The sequence below is a fragment of the Phytophthora cinnamomi genome (genome assembly GCF_018691715.1).
Source record: "Phytophthora cinnamomi strain GKB4 chromosome Unknown Contig14, whole genome shotgun sequence".
Taxonomy (NCBI): Eukaryota; Oomycota; class Peronosporomycetes; order Peronosporales; family Peronosporaceae; genus Phytophthora; species Phytophthora cinnamomi.
In genome coordinates this window covers 1,221,501-1,239,473 of record NW_027150947.1, presented here as the reverse complement: position 1 = coordinate 1,239,473, position 17,973 = coordinate 1,221,501, and the positions used below count along the sequence as shown (strand labels likewise).

At 54.0% G+C, this 17,973-nt stretch overlaps 2 protein-coding genes across 2 annotated transcripts; one reads left to right on the top strand and one right to left on the bottom strand.

The window, feature by feature from the left end:
- Window positions 1-9,287: 9,287 nt before the first annotated feature.
- Window positions 9,288-11,207, bottom strand: IUM83_01260 (uncharacterized protein; the record flags this gene model as incomplete). The annotated part of the gene is made up of 1 exon (XM_067925102.1): window positions 9,288-11,207. The coding sequence occupies one exon, from the start codon at window positions 11,205-11,207 to the stop codon at window positions 9,288-9,290; it is 1,920 nt and encodes a 639-aa protein (XP_067797149.1).
- Window positions 11,208-13,712: 2,505 nt separating this feature from the next.
- Window positions 13,713-14,090, top strand: IUM83_01259 (Beta-elicitin DRE-beta; the record flags this gene model as incomplete). Its single annotated transcript, XM_067925101.1, has 1 exon — window positions 13,713-14,090. One exon carries the CDS (start codon window positions 13,713-13,715, stop codon window positions 14,088-14,090), a length of 378 nt encoding a protein of 125 aa, XP_067797465.1.
- Between the last annotated feature and the right edge of the window lie 3,883 nt (window positions 14,091-17,973).

The following is a 17,973-nucleotide window of genomic DNA, read 5'->3' as shown; positions in this document are numbered from 1 at the left end:
TGGGCTGGAAGACGAAGAGGAGAAAGAAGCACCTCTTCCGGATGTGACGTATACGGTTCATGACTGCGACGACGAATGCGCGAAGAATGCCGCACCAGTTCATGACCATCGTATTAAGTCTGCAGTGTTGCGCAACATGTCAACGGATGATACTCACCTGTTACTCGACGATGTCGACTTACGGGGGGAGGGTCGCCCGATTGGCGTAGCACAGCAGCAAGTCAACAGCGTCGACTATCATTTTGTAAGTCCGCACTTGGCCCCTGAGACGAAGAGAGTGTTTCAGGAAGGATACGAATCAGACCCTGCTTTCAAGCAACAGTGGTCTGATGGAGCAGGAAAGGAGAAGTTCGTCAAGCACAATGGGCTTCTGTTTTTCAAACAGACGAAAGGCGAAACTGTCTACCGACTTTGTGTGCCGAAGGTAAGAGAGCTTCGCACAAATGTCATGATCGAATTTCATGATGGAATGACGTCCGCGCATCCTGGAAGTCGACGTACATACCTGAAAGCAGCGCAATGGTACTACTGGCCGACTATGGACCGCGACGTAAGGGAATACGTTCGCACATGTGAGACTTGTGCGCGATGGAAGTCCAGTAGCCAGAAGAAAAAAGGACTACTGATGCCGATACCAGTGCCAAAGGAATGCTGGGAAGTGGTGTCAATGGATTTCATCACGGGTTTGCCAGTGTCGGAAGGGTTTGATGCAATACTAGTTGCAGTGGACAAGTTGTCCAAGCGAGCGAAGTATGCACCAACGTATTCGACAGCTGACGCGAAGGACACGGCTAAAGTGTTCTTTGATGCAGTTGTTCGGCATCACGGATTGCTGAAGGTCATCATCAGTGATCGCGACTCGAAGTTCATCTCGGACTTTTGGAAGTCATTGATGAAGTTGATGGGTATCAAACTCAGCATGACAACTGCGCACCGAGCTCAGGCAGATGGCCAGACGGAGCGCCAGAACCTCGTGCTCGAAGATGCATTGAGATGTATGATCTCGTATCACGGTGACGATTGGGTTAAGTACCTAAGGACTATCGAATATGCGCATTCGACCCTCGTCAACGCGTCTACGAAGTTCGCGCCTTTCGAACTTGACACAGGACGTAAGGTGTCAAGCATTGTGGCAGAGGAGATGAAAGACCTGCTGCAATCGGAGAATGATGTGACGCTCGCGGAGTTCGCGAAGAACTTTTGCGAAGGAGCGACAGGAGATCGTAGAACCTGCTCAGAAGCATTTGGAAGAAGTTCAAGCAAGACAAAAGGAGTACTACGATCGCAAGCGCAGACAAGTTGTCTTTAAAAGAGGTGACTTAGTGCTGCTCGACACGAAGAACTTACCGCTGAAAACCGTAAACAAGAACACGGAATTGAAGAAAGCGAAATTAGCGGCTAAGAAGGTTGGACCGTTCGTGATTGAACGTATGGTGAACGACAACGTGGCGAAGTTGATACTTCCGCGCACGATGAAACGTCTTAATCCGACATTCAACGTGGAGTTACTGACCCATTACCAAACGAATCGTGAGGATTTCCCGAATCGACCGATTCCGAAGGCTGTACCTCTAATCTTGGACGAGGACACTGCAGAAGAACTCTACATTGTGGAGAAGCTCCTCAAGAAACGAACTAGACGTCGCAAACGTCAATGGCTCGTGAAGTGGCATGGGTGCCGGAGCATGAGGCAACCTCTGAAAGCGAAGCGCAGATCAAGCACTTTTCGCATTGGCGTCAACTCCTGGATGGGTATCGACTCCGCCAACGCGAAGTCAACCAGGGGGAGATGTCAGGCCCACCTCTGGCCTGCTGAGCAAGCAAGCCAGAGCGATGCGGCGCAAAGGCTCTGGCTTGCTTGCTCGCGGCCAGAGGCTTGAAGTTCCTGTGGCAGCTACCCGAGAGGGTCAGTCGTCACAGTGAACATGCATTTTGTAGGAAAAACATGAAAAAGAAACATGGAACATGCATTTAGTAGAAAAGAAATGAAAACAAAACAAAAAGACGCAGGGTAGCGCATAGTCAAGGAAACCCCCAGAAATATGCAAAGAGAGCCCTGTGCTCGCGTAGGAGCACAGCAAGGCATGCGTGTTAGGCTAGCAGTAGCAATTCAGTATTAAATAAACCGTCTACCCCGCACATCGACCACAACTACTGTGCTTCTCGACAGACCAACACTCGCACCCACTTCAACGACAAAGACTCTTCGGGCCCAACGCGACAGTACGTCATGTACAACTACATCTCACCCATCGGACAGGCATCGTATTCCAGTCACTGATCGAATAAACAACAAGAAGATAACACTACCACTTAGCAAATTGAGAAAACCACTAATCGGTAATCGACCATTCTTCTTCTCTCCCTGAAGTGTCATCATCTGTCTTCAGCTCAGATGCAGAGCATCCACCGTTGCCGCGTCCGTGGTAAGCTTTTTCACTACCCGCTACCCGTATTCCACCCTGACAGGAATTTTTACCCGGACAAATTTTGGGCATGTTTTGGCGATGTTTTTATTGACCGGAGGAGTACCCGGACGTTATACATATATCAAGTACAACACAGATATCATCTTCATTATCGCAAAACTATTTTTGAAAAGCTATTCTTGCACATGACACAGTCTCATGGCGTCGCCTGGTCGCAGTACCAGCATGGCACAACTCACACACCAATTTCCTTCATCCTCCCCAAGCACACGATTCCCCTCACCTTCGTTGTCGGCCTGGGCGACCTCAAGACACCCTTGTTGCTAAGGATGACTCGGCAAAGCACTCGCATGCAGACCAAGAAGAAGCGCACCGTGCGCCACAAGGTGGTGGACGATGCGCATGATATTGCTGTTCAACTTGAGTTTCTGGTGCTTCCAGATTGGGCGAGCAACCTCAAAGTTACCAGCGACAGCACAATGACACCTCATATCGTCCAAACTCCATTCCTTGAGCACTACAAACTATAGGGCCCGCAACGACCAAGAGTTGCAAAGGCTTCAGGTATTGCTGGTCATAGTCTTCATCATGAACATTGTCTATCGCAGCAGTATTTTCACGTCTACTAAGTGTAAAGCCACGCTCAAGAAAAGCCTAAGGGCTGAATGGCGTATATAGGCTGAGCCAAGTTGCCGTCGAGGTCTGGTTGTTAATGGCCATTTGACCGACGAGGCTGATGCGATGAAATGAACTAGCTACAGAGCTCCCCGCTATAACGGAGCGTGAAATCCTGGAGAAAGTGTGAGCTGATTTTATGGCGGAAAACGATAAGCTGGTAGATGGATTAACCTCTCCAAACCGGATGCTGCATAATGCAGCATAGATTTGAAGGCTTAAACAGCATGCATGCAGTTTAAGCGATTTTTGACTTGAAATTTGTATTGGTGTCCTTTCCCCAGCAACAAGGGTATACAAACTTTAAGATAAGATGTTGTTTATTTTCTGTAGCCGCCTTTTTATTTGCACAAGGACAAATACAAGTGTTTTTCAAAATTCGGATTATTAGTTGTGGTGGGTAGCAAGGACTGTCCTTGCCTTGCATCAGCTCTACGAGGTTTTGTGTGACCCTCCGCCCAACGACTGGTCTGCAATCGCTTGGACCACTCCCCTGCCTTTTCAGAATCTGCCTCATTCGAGAATTTGCGCGCGGAGGGCTCAAGTCGACTGCGGGAAGATGGTGAAACCGAGATGTAAGATCCTGCGGGACTGCGAGGTGACGGCGCGCGGCCTATCGTTCAAGTCGGTGTGGCGTGAGCTCAAGGCTCAAGGCTGGACGCGCAAACCGCCCCCGAGGCGCAGCCTTGACGATCGCTACTACTACATTCGGCCAGGATGCGAGTTGAGCGAAAAGGAAGGTGTGCATTTCTTCCGCGGGGAGGAAGCTGTGCTGGAATACTGCGCAAACGATGTGTCTTTATTACATTATTGCTGTTGAAACTGCTCTAACGTCTTGCGGTCATTATACGTAGTGCTGCGGAACACCGCACGTGTCCCCGCACCTGCTGCGCGTAGTTCCCCTGGAGACGCCAAATTGGCTGCTTCCGCCGAGGTTGTTCGGCTGAACTATAGCGCTTAGATCGAAGCTGCACCATCTCGCGCACGCGCTGCCGCATCAGCGCGAGTTCCCACACCGCCCCAAGTTGCTGTTATTTCCGTCGAAGCTGCTCAAGCTGCGGCTCAAGCACCTCAAGGCGCTGCTCAAGCTATTGCTGACCGTGACGGCTCAACTGCGGTGGAGGCGATGCCATCAGCCCCTCCGGCTACTCCGCCAACCTCTGTTCGAGGCGGTGCACCCAGGAAGCGTGCTGCTCGACGATCGGCAAGACGCTCTCTTGACACGGCATCCGGTGCGTTGCCAAGAACGCCCACACGTGCTCGTCGCACCACCATGACGGACGTCTCCTCATTGTGGAGACAGCTACGGCGATACGGCTTCCTCCGCTGACTCAAGAGATGAAGAGAAAGGTTTGTTGCATCTTATACTGACTGTTATGGTGAATATTATACTGCATGATATGCTGTATATTCTGCTGCATCCTATGTAGTATGGTATGCTGTACGATATCCTGCATTGTATACTGCACACTAACTTATGTTGGTCGTGGTTTGCTGCAGACGATGATGACGACGAAGCCGAAGTCACCGCGCGGGGAAACGCGCTATTGGCAGACAACGACGATGACCTGAATGCCCTTGAAACGAACACAAGTGGTCAGTTTGGAAGTATTGAATCAGGAGATGAGGCCGAGAAAGACGACGGAGTACGAATCTGATGAAGACGTGGAGGCTTGGTGCTTACTGGAAGATGTTACTGATGATTCCGAAGAGACCGAGGCCGAGATTGCTGCTGAAGTTCTATTTGCAGAAAATTTCCTGGAAAGCTTTGGCGGCGAGGACCGAGTGCTTGCCGGGAATTTGAAGAACCCGGTATTGCGTAGCATGACAGCTACGGGCTAGGAGGACGTGGTGGAACTTGACATCCACCAGCACATGATGGCTCCGTAGGAGCCAGTCGATGACGTTGGCAGCTATCCAGGGTTGTGCCAAAGCTACTCTGGTCCGACGGCTGAGGCGCTGCGGCATGGTGACTCTCCGGTGGCACTTTTCTTCTACTTTTTGCCTGTGGTTCTGTGGCAGCACATTGCTGCGTGCTCCAGCGAGTATCATCGGGAGATGCTGCCGCACCGGATTGATGAGTCCTACCATCGGTACCGGAAGAAACAACGGCGCAATGCTGATCTACCTCGCAAGACCGCCGCGACATCCAGCATGACATGGAAACGATGAAGCCGATCATGCCCCACGAGCTCTGTCGATTTATTGGTTTACTGGTTGCGCGAAACATTTCGAAGCGAGAGAAGTTGGCCAACCACTGGAAGACGACTGACGTCGGGGCCATCTCTCGCGGCAACTTTGGTTCGGTGCTTTCCCGCGACCGCTTCATGGAGATTTCGCGCAATCTCAATTTCAACTCGAACATCGACGTCATGGCTCAAACAAACCGAGCGTGGAAGATTAGGAAGGTGGTGGAGGTTCTGCAACGGACATTCGCACGAGGGTACGTTGCGCCATCGCATTTGGCCTTTGATGAAGCTGTTTTACCTAGTCGTTCATCCTTCAACAAGATGCGAGTCTACATGAAGGACAAGCCGCACAGGTGGGGTACGAAGCTGTTTATGTTGTGCAGTGCAATCACCGCGTACTGCATCCGGTAAGATTTTTTGGGGGGTTTCAATTAGACTGTGCTGTATTATGTAGCTTATTAATTCCAATATTGCACTCTACTATGCTGTATATGGACAGTTTTGAAGCTTACTGCGGCAAAAAAAGCAACACGCCAGTGACGCGCACAAACCGGATATGAAGTCCGGGCCTGCTGCAGTCGTGAGGAACCTGCTGGAGGTGTTTGGACCTGAGGCACGGAAGCAAGGAATGCAACTAATTGTTGTTGACCGCTTCTACATATCTGTCGCCTTAGCAATTCAGCTACTGCTGATGGGGTTCTACTGTGTGGGCACTATAATGACGAACCGGCTAGGCTACTGTAAACTAGTCATTGAGAAGAAGAAGACGCGGCCAGCCAGTATTCCGTGAGGCTCATTCAAGATTGCTCGGTCGAAGTTCGTTCCGAACATGACGGCTATCAGTTGGTGGGACTCGCGACCAGTGCATTTCCTGTGCACGGGTGGCAGCACCGCAATTGACAGAGTCGGGCGACAAGATGGCGCCGAGCAGGTGGAGGTGCCGTGCCCCCGCGTAGTCAAAGATTATCACGCCTTCACGGGGGGCGTGGATGTTTACGATCAGCTGCGCTGCAGCGCTACTCACTGCAACGTGCGCTCCGCTTCAAGAAGTACTACAAGTCGCTGGTGCTGGGCTTGATCGACCTGGCGATCGTCAACGGCTGCATCGTCCATAAGCCTACCACAAGAACAAGAATTCGGTCCACTGACGCATGTCAAGTACATGATCATGCTCCACCTACAGCTTTGCCAGCTTCAACCTACCGACATGTACGAGGGCAACACCTTCAGGACGCAGCTACCGCCAGCCACACCCGACTACGAACCCATCCCTGTTGGTGTAGGCCCGCCTTCGGTCCGCACCGCGCGCCAGGTGAACGAGTGGCGCAAGGAAGGCACGCAGGCGAAGCGACGGCAGCGTGTATGCAAGGTCTGCTCCGCCCTGCGCACCAGCACGCAGCGCGCCGCTACGACGACATACTTCTGCGGCGACTGCAATGAACTGGGACCGATATTTCTATGTATGCGGGCTCGAAGGAATGGCTATGACGTGCTGGGATATCTGGCACAAGGAGTGGGCCAAAGGGAAGCTGATTCCGGTGGAGGACGCGAAGCCGATCCGAGTTCGCCGCAAAGCAGACGCGACTGCCCCGGGAACATCTTCAACACCAGAAACTCCTGTAAGTACAAAGAGGCGCCGTGCAAGCCCGTAGTTGGTAAGCTGCATATTAGGCTGACTTTGAAGTTGAATATATGAAGGAAGTGGTTGATGAGTATGCCTCCGTCTATCATAGCGTAGTTGTCGTGTGTGCAGAGCACGTTGAACCTAAGCATGGAAATGGTACACGTCCTCCTGACTCTCGCCCGGGTCGCACATATTCCCATCCCAAACTGCATCTTGCGCGGCATCTTTTCACGTAAGGTCAAGTGTGCAACATGATTGCGTGAGTTTGGCTATCTTTTTCACTTGACTTTTGTATTGTGCATAGAACCCATTCAGACGAGTCAGGAGCGTGCGTTATTTTTGGGGGTGACATCCCAACTTTTATCTTGGGCTTCAGTATTGGAAGTTTGATTTCAGAATTTTAGAAAATGGGAACAGCAGCCCAGCGGTTTCTGTTCGGCGGTTTAGGGGGAGTGCCCTGTCACTTTCCGCTGTAAGCTGCATTATTCAGGTTGGAGGAACGACTAGGTGATTCTTAAGCTGTCGATATGCACGATTAGCACGGTATTGTCACGGGCAGGATAACTCCGGCGGTCCCCTAACCATGTTTGTATACAAACACCAAGTCTAATTACGCTGCATATGCAGTTTAGATGTTCTTTCGGGCTCCCGGTATGGAGGGGTTAACATAGGAGTAGTCAGGCGCTTCCGTTGTGTCCGACGCCAATATTATGGCGCTCGATGATCCAGCCCGCAACTAATTCACGTCGGTGTCCTTCGTGCTGTAGGCATCTCAGACTGAGGGAATGTATGACGAGGTACTGCACACTGGCAAAAAGCTGAATCCTGCGTGCGATTTTGAGTTTAGGCTCACCCGTCTGTACAAACTTGGTTCCCGAAAACTAAAGCTGTAGGATGTTTTTGTTAAGTAGGCCCAAAGCCTACTCAAACAAAACCATCCTGGATCGAGCGGTGTTTTGTCGGTGAGTGGAACGTGTTTGGCCAAGGAAACACTCTAGAGGCACGCACAATTCTCCAACAGAAAGATGAAAGCGGGATTCAAGAAGCCTCGCCCCAAACTACGATAATTTGTTTCAACAATTGCGAAGATATCCACGGCGCATGCGCAGCGTCAAGCCAGAATCACACGCGGTCTCCGCAAAAAGAAGCAGCGTCCTCCCCGTATGAATCTACCGACTGCCCCCGACTTGACATTGTTTGAAGTCCCACCTGATTCGGATGACGAGGTCGATGCTGGTGAAGAAGCCGTAAATTCTGACAACTCTATTGAATCTGATCGCGGTGGGGAAGATCACCTCTCTTCGGAAGATGAAGATCCCCCAGAAAACGAGCAGACTGCTGAAGACGTGCACAAGGAAATTGAGGATATCTCAAATATGGATGACTTTTCACTTCATCGGGAGGGTGATGCCGATTTCGACGACGATAGCAATGTGGAAGAGTGGTCATTCTAGTCGGTGATGCACACGTAAACACGTAGCGCGGCATGTATACATTAATACAACAAAACTTGCATTAAACGCGCTAATACAACTTGTTCATGACAAGTTTTCTCCGTTACCCGGATTTTTGGACTTTTACCCGAAAAAAACGTCCGGGTAAAAGTTCCGGTCAGGGTGGTTTACGGGTACAGAAACGGACAGAATGCAACTGCCGACAACCTAACTGCCACCTGTCACTGCTATGAACAGAGATACAGCGCAACAAAATATTTAGCCAATGAAATGATTCCTAAATAATATTTTTAACCAATGGTCGGTGGTCTTGAAAAATGTAAATTTGTGGAGACCAGTCAGTAAAATGGAGGCAGCCAGCACGACGGAGGAGCCCCCGGACACGGCTAATGCCTGACAGCCAAGACGATGGCCTGCTATGTGCGGGACCAGTACCCAGAGTGGCTGGAGAGCTACATGGTCGGTAAGAAGGACGCTGCCACGGCTTATGAGTCTCTGCTAAGGCTGCTTAGGCGCTTCGCGTATCGCCACGGGTTCGTCCAGCGAACGCCCAGCGGTCTTCAAGGTAATATGCTCTTAAACTGTACTTATTTTGCTTTAATTCGAATCATAATTTTTAGGATTGTCAAATCTTGAAAGAAACATTTTAACCAATAGGGTTCTATGCACTTTCGTCACTGTTCAACCAAGGCTGGCAGTTACATTCTGTCCGTTGCTGTAGTGAAAAACTCTGCCGCATTGGTGGCAGGCTTGGAATTCTACCCAGGCAATTTGATGCGGTATTTTCCCTAATAAAGCGTTTATGCTATTTGTTTCGACGTCGGCCGATTGTATCTACCTACACACGAGCAATGGTGCACTACAGATTCCTTCCCACTCGACGGTCCACTCTTCTATGGCTTGCCTCTTCCGGCGATCACTCCTGCTTATTTCCTTCAGCCGGCTGGTCCTGGTGGTCCTGCTGCTGCTGCTCATCTTCGTCCTTCTCTTCGTAACCGGAGAGTCGAAGAACCTCGGCACCAGCAGCAGCGAATCGGAGGAGATCGTCTTCCAGGTTCTCGAAAGGGAAGGCGCTCATCGGTTTGAGCGTGAACAGCTTTTCGTAGTGCACATCCTTGCCAAAGCACCGCTTGAACTGTGGGAATACCTTGCCACCGTTGGCACCACGCACGTAGTAGTCAGAGAGCTCGGACGTGCGCTTGTACTGCTGGATGTGGGTCCACAGAATGCGATTGTTCGCGTACGTGAGTTTCTCCGTGTTACGATGCAGGAAGATCACGCGCCCGCTCGGGTCGTGTTGTACCATGGTCACACCGCAGAATAGGTCGTAGTCCGGGTGCTTTGTGCCGGCAGATCCCGGCGGCCGCGGAGTCATGTAGAATGAGCTCTTCGACTTGAGCCAAGCAAACCGGAACAGGTCCTTGTCGCCCCATACAAGCCGCAGCTCCTCGTGTGCCCGAGGTAATGAGAACCCATAGTACATGAGCACGTTCAGCGCCTTGTAGTGCATCCGTCGGTTAATCATCACCTGGCCACTCTCCTGCTCGAACATGTCCACGTAGTTCAGGCCGAAGAAGTCCCAGACGTAGCTGTTCTCGTGGATGTTGAAAATCGTGTTGCCCGGCTTCCAGAAGTCTGGCCAGAAGATGGCGCCCGTTTCCATAAACTCTTGCGTGTCGAATAAATAGTTGGGGTCGCGCACGGCAAAGTTGTCGGCATCCAGCAGCAGCACATTGTCGAAGGCACTGTAAAAAATCGCGTACAGCTTCGTGTAGAAGTGCGTGGCCAGCGGGTCATCGATCACGCGCAGGTACACGCCGTACTCCTCCACCATGAGCCGCAGCAGCGGGTGCTCCACGTTCGTCTCGGACGTCTTGTACCACATCTCAATCGGCAGCGTGCACCCCAATGCGCGCAGCGAGCGCACGCTCACGTACGCGCCGAGCAGCAGCTTCTCATAGATGACAAACACGACTCCGCGGTCAAAGGACAGTTCCATCTGGCCCACGCTCTCATTCTTGAGCCCGTCGTCTCCCAGCGGTACGGGCGTGTCCGATATCTTGTTGGTTTTCCGGAACACGTTCTGGTTGACGGCGTACGAGAAGTTGGCGTCGTGTTCGTAGTCCGTGGACATGATGCTGTAGCTCAGCAGGCTCTGGAACATATCGCACCTGAACTGCACGCCGGGGCGCAGCGAGTCGCAGTGCATGGCCAGCACCTGGTTGAGCTCGCCCGTGCGCGTGTTGCGCACCTCGCAGTAGCCCGAGACGCCGTTGGAGATGAGCTCGCTGCAGTTCTTGTCGTTCTCGAACTCGCGCTCGCCGCTGGGCGTGCAGTTCTTGGTCTGGCGCCAGCCGACGCACTCGTAGTCGCCGAGGTTGCTGAGCTCGCGGCGCGTGACCTGGTTCTTCACCTTGGCGTCGTCCACGGACGTGAACATGTGCGAGAGCCGCTTGAGCTTGGCCAGCACCTGGTTCTCCTTCCACACGGCGAAGAGCCCGCGCTTGCCGTCGCCGCCGCTCACGGCGTTGTTCGAGATGCTGCCGTCCTGCACCATGCGCCCCAGCGTCACGAGGCACACCATGCAGATCACGAAGGCCACGATGAACAGCGCCCACAGCAGGTTCCACGTGCGCCGCTCGCTCAGCAGCACGCCGCCGCTGCGCTTCTTGTGCCTGACGGGGGACGGAGATGACGCCGCCTCGTCGCCGCTGCTGCGGCCGCGGCTGCCGCGCTTCACGAACGGCTTCTTGCGTGGCGCGTGGCGGCCGCTGGCGCCGCCCACGAAGATGGGCAGCGGCGTGCCGCCCTTGCGCCCGGCGCCGTGCTCGGGCATCGCGGAGAGCTCCTGAGACTGGGGTTGGCTGGCTTTAGGCGAGGACAGCGCGCGAACCGCTCGTCGTTGCGAGGTGCAACTTGCTTGCAGAGGTGTGCGAGACGCAGACGGAGACCTGGAGCCGAGTTGCAGTCTGCGGCGCGCGGCGGCGGGCGCTGGAGACGGCGAGGACGGCCAGGCGAATGGGGCCGTCGGACGACCAAGATGCTTCGGTTCTGAGGGGGGTTGCGTTACGTAACATTCCAGGAGGGTCTTTACTGGGAATATTGGGGTGGAAGAGAGAGATGATTGGAGGAGGAGGATGGAATTTTGGGAAGGGAGAATGAAATGTTTTATACTGCCATTCAATCCGCATCTATTGTTTTTTACAGACGTCCCACTGTTCACGAGATCCCACTCTATTGGCGAAAAAGACGGACGGTCGCACTGACGTGGCAAAGCGCCGAGCGTTTGGGCTCAGCACCGCAGTCTGAACTCCGCCCTCATTGCCGACACTCAGCACAACATATATCAGGGTTGGTGTTCGGCGGTGCGTGCATTGCTCACGGCCGTCGTCGCCGCACACAGTGGAGACTTGGAGCGAAGGGCTTCCCAAAATTTAGCGCAATTTTGATTGGCCGAAGCTGTATCCATAACCACTTCAACTTCAGCTTGTCAACAGGATCCAACAAATCGCATACCTACTAGGTATTACCTAGTCATGAAGCACGGTGGTTGGAGCAAAGCTCCAGTTGTCAACATAAAACCGTGATTTCTTAGCGCGGGATCGACTAGAGCTCGTACAGTAGTCCTACACCTGCAGCATACCAGCAAGGAACAATGCAGTCGCGCCAAGAACAGCAGCGATAGTTATCGATTGCCCACTGCTGCCTGAAGACGAGGTTCGCAGCGATCCGCTGGACGTTGTTGTATCGTCCGAGTCCGACAACTCGCCACAAGTTTTCGCCATGCCTTCTACTACGTCCTTGTTGTTCTGGCCGTACGAACCGCCAAATGTGCAGTCCGGCAGTGTATCTATCAAACTAGAGACCGAGTCGAGGCACGTGGAGTCGAACGTCCAGACGCCTCTGCTGGCGAGGTAGGCGGTCCAGCTAGCGCAGTTGATGTGGAGCGTCTGCACGGCGGCGGTGACCTTGGAGTAGTTGTCGGCATCGCATGACGCGGCGACCACGTTTGCTTGAGTAGCGAGGGCGGAGGTGGTGGCGACAAGGAGGAGGATGGAGGGGCGAGTGGAGACCATGTTGTCTGGAGAAGAGGTAACGGTGGTCTGGTGTTTGCAGTTGAGTTGTTGCTGTCGAGGCAGTTTGAGTTATGAGCTCCGGTTGGGAGCACTAGGGATCAACTCCGTGTCTTATATCGATCTCTCGTCTTCTTTCGTGATGGGGCAACAAAGGATATTTCATTGATTTATGCGGGCTAACATGTGAATAACATATCGCTTGCGCGGATCTCGATCTCGTGATCGACGAAGCTTGTGTACCTAAAATATGTATTTGGATAGCTGTATCGGAGAACGCATCAGCTCAAAGATTTCGTCATAATCATCGCTTCATCTCCCAGGCCTCCAAGGCCTCAGTGTCGCGTGCTGTACCGCTACGCTAGACTAGGTGTTGTGTGAGTCAAATCCGAGGATATACGGGCATCATCAACCAACCGGCCAACCGAGTGCAATCGGTGTTCGATAGGTACGCTGTTCGTGGTCACTAGCCTCGGTGCACAGCAGTACTACAGGGATCTCCAATGCTCGATGTGTAAATCTTCTAGTACCGGAGATGTGGCACCGCAGCCACTGCGGGTAGTAGTACAGCAGCCTGGAGTCACTCGACACATGCTGGAAGAAAAACATTCTGCGCAGCCAGCACATTTATTAAGCACTGGTAGCCACCATTGGGGTCTCGGGCCTCATATTTTACAAATACGGTACTGTGTTTTTAAAATGTGAAATAAACACTACCCGCGACCTCTATCAGTCACCGTCAGCTACGATGCATTACACGCAGGCTGGAAAGTCTCGTCAAGTACACTACCGCCCGAAAACTGAAGCCTGCCAGACTCAGCGTGTTGGTGACATCAACGATTCGTGCATAGTCGGAGAGGAATGCAACTTGAATCCGAGCTCCGAACGAAATTCGGGTATAGACTGCCCGGCGCACCCTTGCGCTAGGCCAGACCAGACCATGTCACACGCAGACCAAGCACTCTGATCAAGGTCCACCCCGCGCGCCGATGAGTCGGCCGACATGTACCACGATACATTAGCCAACAGTCTGCTCTGGGGGCGCCATCCCGAACCTTCGCACGCGGTGCTTGAACCGGTGCATGGACAACAGTGCAGACTGCGACAAAGGACGCGGTGACAAGCGTCCCAGGGTTCGTACCTCGTTGAGTTGCCCGTTCATACCAGCACTTCAGTCTACAACTTGCGTTGTGCCCCTCAAGTCTGCCTCTCAGTCTACCAAACCAACGACCTAAGACCAGGTACCATGAACACGAAGATCGTTTTCGCTGCCGCCGGCCGCCGCAGTTATCGGCTCCGTTGCCGCTTCGGGGTCATCCAGCTCCGCGACGTGCTCTTCGTCGCGGCAAACGACTGCCTACTCTACTCTCGCTAGTGTCATCACGCTGAGCTCGTTCGATGGATGTTCGGACGACTCGGGCTTCAACCTCATGTACTCGTCTTCGATGCCCACAGACGCGGTGTACGTGAAGATGTGTGCGTCGAGCAATTGCCAGTCGCTTATCTCGTCGATCATCGAGCTGGATCCACCTGACTGTGCGTTGACCGTGCCGACCAGCGGCCTGGTAATCAACGTGGACGAGATGGTGACCGGCTTCTCGGCCAAGTGCGCGGCTCTGTCAAGCGACTCGTCCGCAAGCGGTTAGCTCTCAATACAGAACTGATCAGGTTTGTGAACAGACAGTAGGATGGGAAATGACCGGTAGAGGTGACACTTAGTGTCGGCGGAGCGAGAACGCCTTACGCACACCATACAGTGCTGTACCAGCACAATAAGTCTGCGTGGGTACCATAGAATCTGGTCAGCACCCTCCCAGCTGAACCAGCACACTACCAGCACCATACCAGGTGACGCCGGGGGACGCGTGCAAAAGGGCTGCGGGTAGGGTGAATCTGTGGCTCTGCGGCCAGCGGCCTCCCGGCCATTTGTGGTGGTGTGACCCACGGTAATCCCGGACGGCACGGCGAGCGGCGAGTATGCCGAGGCGGGTACAGTGGCGAGATGTCGCTGTGGAGGTGGACGCGGCCGAAGCCGAGGCGGCGGTGTCAAAGCTAAAGTCCTTTGATATCGACAAGAGCAACTCTATGGGGTGCACCATGTGCCTAAGCGCTGAGCACAAGATGCGCTATCGCCTGCTAGAATGCAGTGCTGATTCCTGCGCCGCGGCGAGCCCGATGAAGTACGCGTGGCGGGGGAAGATGCTCACGTGCTTGACCACGGAGAAGGCCTCTGTGTTCGAGTTCGGCGAGCGCAACTCGGCCGCCCCCTCGCCAGCGCCCAAGAAGCTCACCCTGGCGCACAAGGCGTTCTGCCGCGACCTGGCGGAGAGCCACCTGCGGCCGATGCGCATTCGACATGCGCTGTCGCGCACGTTTTCGACCCCCCTGGAGGAGTTACCTGGCCTAAAGACGGTTCAAAACTTTGTCAATTACTACAGCCGCACGCAGATGGAGAACCACGACCGCGTGGAGGACCTCACGGCCTGGATTCGCGAGCGCGCATACTCTGAGTCCGAGCCATGACCCAGGCGTTCACTTTCGCCTGGCGCATGGACGATCTGAGCAAGCCCATCGTGGGCAATGGCTCCGACATGAAGCCGTTCTTAGTGGGCATCTCGACGAAGGCGCTGATGTTGCGCCTGACCATGCCGCCCGAGAGCTTCATCCTCCACATGGACGGGACGTACAAGGCCAACCAGTGCGACTACCCCGTCCTGGTGGTCGAGGTGTCTGACCGGTCGCGGAGGTTCCACCTGGTGTCCCTGTTCGTGATGTCGAAGGAAACGCAGCCGATGTTCCAGGATGCTCTGCTGTCCCTACGCCATGTGTACTTCTGGGTGTCTGGGAAGCACCTAACTGTCAACTACGCTATGGCGGACGGCGACAGGGCTCAATGCAACGCTCTCGCTGCAGTTTTCGGCGACAATCCCCAGTACCGCTTCCTGATGTGCTGCTTCCACGTCATGAAGCACATCCAGGAGCGGGTGAAGCTTCTTTCCTCGCGTGCACAAGCAAGAGTACTACGAGAGCTCTACGATCTGCACTTCGCGCGCAGCCAGACGGAGTATTTGGGGATGCTGCGTCCCATCTTACAAGCCTGGATGAGCGACCCGCTTTTAGTTCCGTTCGCGCAATATTGTCACGCGCAGTGGCTGACTGGTCACTTCAGGGCGTGGCAGGTGTTCGCCACACCCACTGGTTTCACCTCCACGAACAACCCCGCCGAGACTTTCAACGCGTTGTTAAAGCGGGACTACACGCTGCATCGCCGGCTCAAGATGAGGACACTCTCGAGGGTGCTGAGTGCGTGCTGCCAGGATCAATCGAGTAGTGCCGCGCTTTTGAGTTCACCGTGTGCCCAGCTACAAGCCTCGCACGCAGGGTGTCCGAGCTGGTCCGCTCGAAGTTACTGGGCGTGGCGGAGCACCAGGATGTGGATGCTCTGCGCGCTGGCTCCTGTTGCATTCTGCGTGTCATCTCGCTACCTGCGCCTCGTGTGGCTGTTGCGCCAAACAAGCGCAGAGTTGAAGCCATCGCGGTGACGGCCCAAATGGGCTCTAACTACGCTAGGAAGGTGTTCGAGAGAGAACCAACGAACGGGTGGCCAGTTGACGTTCTGTGACAAGGGTGCCCGTGTTCATATTGGTATGCATTCGGTGCCTGTGTCCACGTCCTGTTCGCCATGCGTGTCACCGCTCACGTCGACAGCAGTGGCCGGGAGGTGCTAATAAGTAGACGCAAGAGGAAGCGAGGCGAAATTGCTGTGGTGGTGGACCTCGGCCGACCGGCGAGCATTGGACCCGCACTCAGCCTCGTGTGACCCAGCGGCCATACATCTTCAGCCAGTGGCTATACTGCCTAACATACAGGCACGCTTGCTCGTTTTCTTCTACATGTATGCGAGGACGTAAGTGTCTGCGCTGTATTTACTTCAGTGCGCTCCAGCACACAAGCAAATAAAAGAGTGGTCGCACCTTCAGATTATATCAGAAATTAAGCACTCTACCAATGTGATAGACGCGAGGAAGTTCGTCTCCTTACTCTTCTTCGCTGTCACCACCGATCGCAGTGCGGTTTACCCAGCATCCGTCACACGTGCACTTGAACAAGCGCTCGTTCCCGTAGTGGACGGTCACTTGCGCGCCAGCCTTCACGTTCTTGAGCATCTTAACGAGGACGCGCACTCGGGAGCGGGTCTGCTGCTCCACGAATGCTGCATTCGGCTAGCAGGAGTGCGACAGGAAGCGCGTTATCGACCCCCACCTCAGCGCATCCACGTAGACGTAGTTGCCCAGCACGACTTAGCGTTGTATAGCATTGTGTACCCGCTGTTATGCTTGAGCGCTTGAGCAGGTTGACCTTCAACGACGGCCGCAAACTCGGTCAGCTCCCCGCAGTACTCTCCAATCAAAGTCCAGCGCCGTGGTGGTGTACACACCGAGACCGACCCGGCCCGTGTCGAACAATTTGAGCATGTCCAGCGTCCGCGGAGCGTTGCTGCACCTCGCCCCAAGCTTGCAATAGTTGGGGGTGCAGAACGACGCGGACACTACGTTCGAGCATGTGTCCAAGAAGCAGTCCCCGAAGCAGCTACAGGGGTCGAAGCTCCCAATGTCGGTGAACTTGACCCCGTTGCACTTGCACGTCGTGAGCTGCTCCACTTCGGCAGGCCACTGCACAGTGCGGCAGTAAGGGCGCCCCTTCTTCGGCATCCACGTCTACCGAGTTTACTCGGAGTGATGGCTCCCACTTTAAGTATGGGAGGATCTACGACTGCAATACAGCAGCCGCAGAAAACCGCTGACACTTGCACAGTGTCAGCTGCAACAATGGACAAACCACATGAGTCTGCGCAGGGCGCAGACTCCCCCACCAACAAGGACAACGACCACGGGTCTGCGCAGGGTGCAGACACCGCAAAGAACCACGCAGAGGCCGGGCCTCTAGCGGAGAGCGAGCTGAATGACTTCAGCTCGGATGCAATCAATTTCATCACCAAAAGACAAGCCGTAATTCGGTTTGTCCAAGATGCAATAGCAGCTTCTGTTGATCAACAGAAGCTGAACACAGACAACGTGGGCAGAAGCAACACAAATGAATTCAAAGTTAGTTCATTGGTTTTGTTAGCTACACAAAACCTGCCTAAACATGCAGTTTCGGACTTCGGAGCAAGCAAGCTTGGTCCTCGCTTCATCGGGCCGTTCACTGTGTTGGCACGGCACGGCAACGCTTACACGCTAGACATACCATCTAGCATGCGCCTCCATCCGACCTTTTACGTCGGACGGCTGAAGCCATACCTGCAGCACGAGCCATTTAGCTCGGCTGACCCGAAGCCTCGGCAGGAGCCGAGGCAGAAGCGGAGGACTTGACCACGGCGACGAGCAGCCTCTCCTCCAGCGCGCGGACGCGCTGGAGCAACTCATTCATCCGGGTCCCCAACTCGACCTGGATATTCGAGGCGGTCTGCGAGACCGCCGCGACTTGGGCCTTCTGGTTCGCCAGCTCCTGCTTCAGGGCGGCGAACTC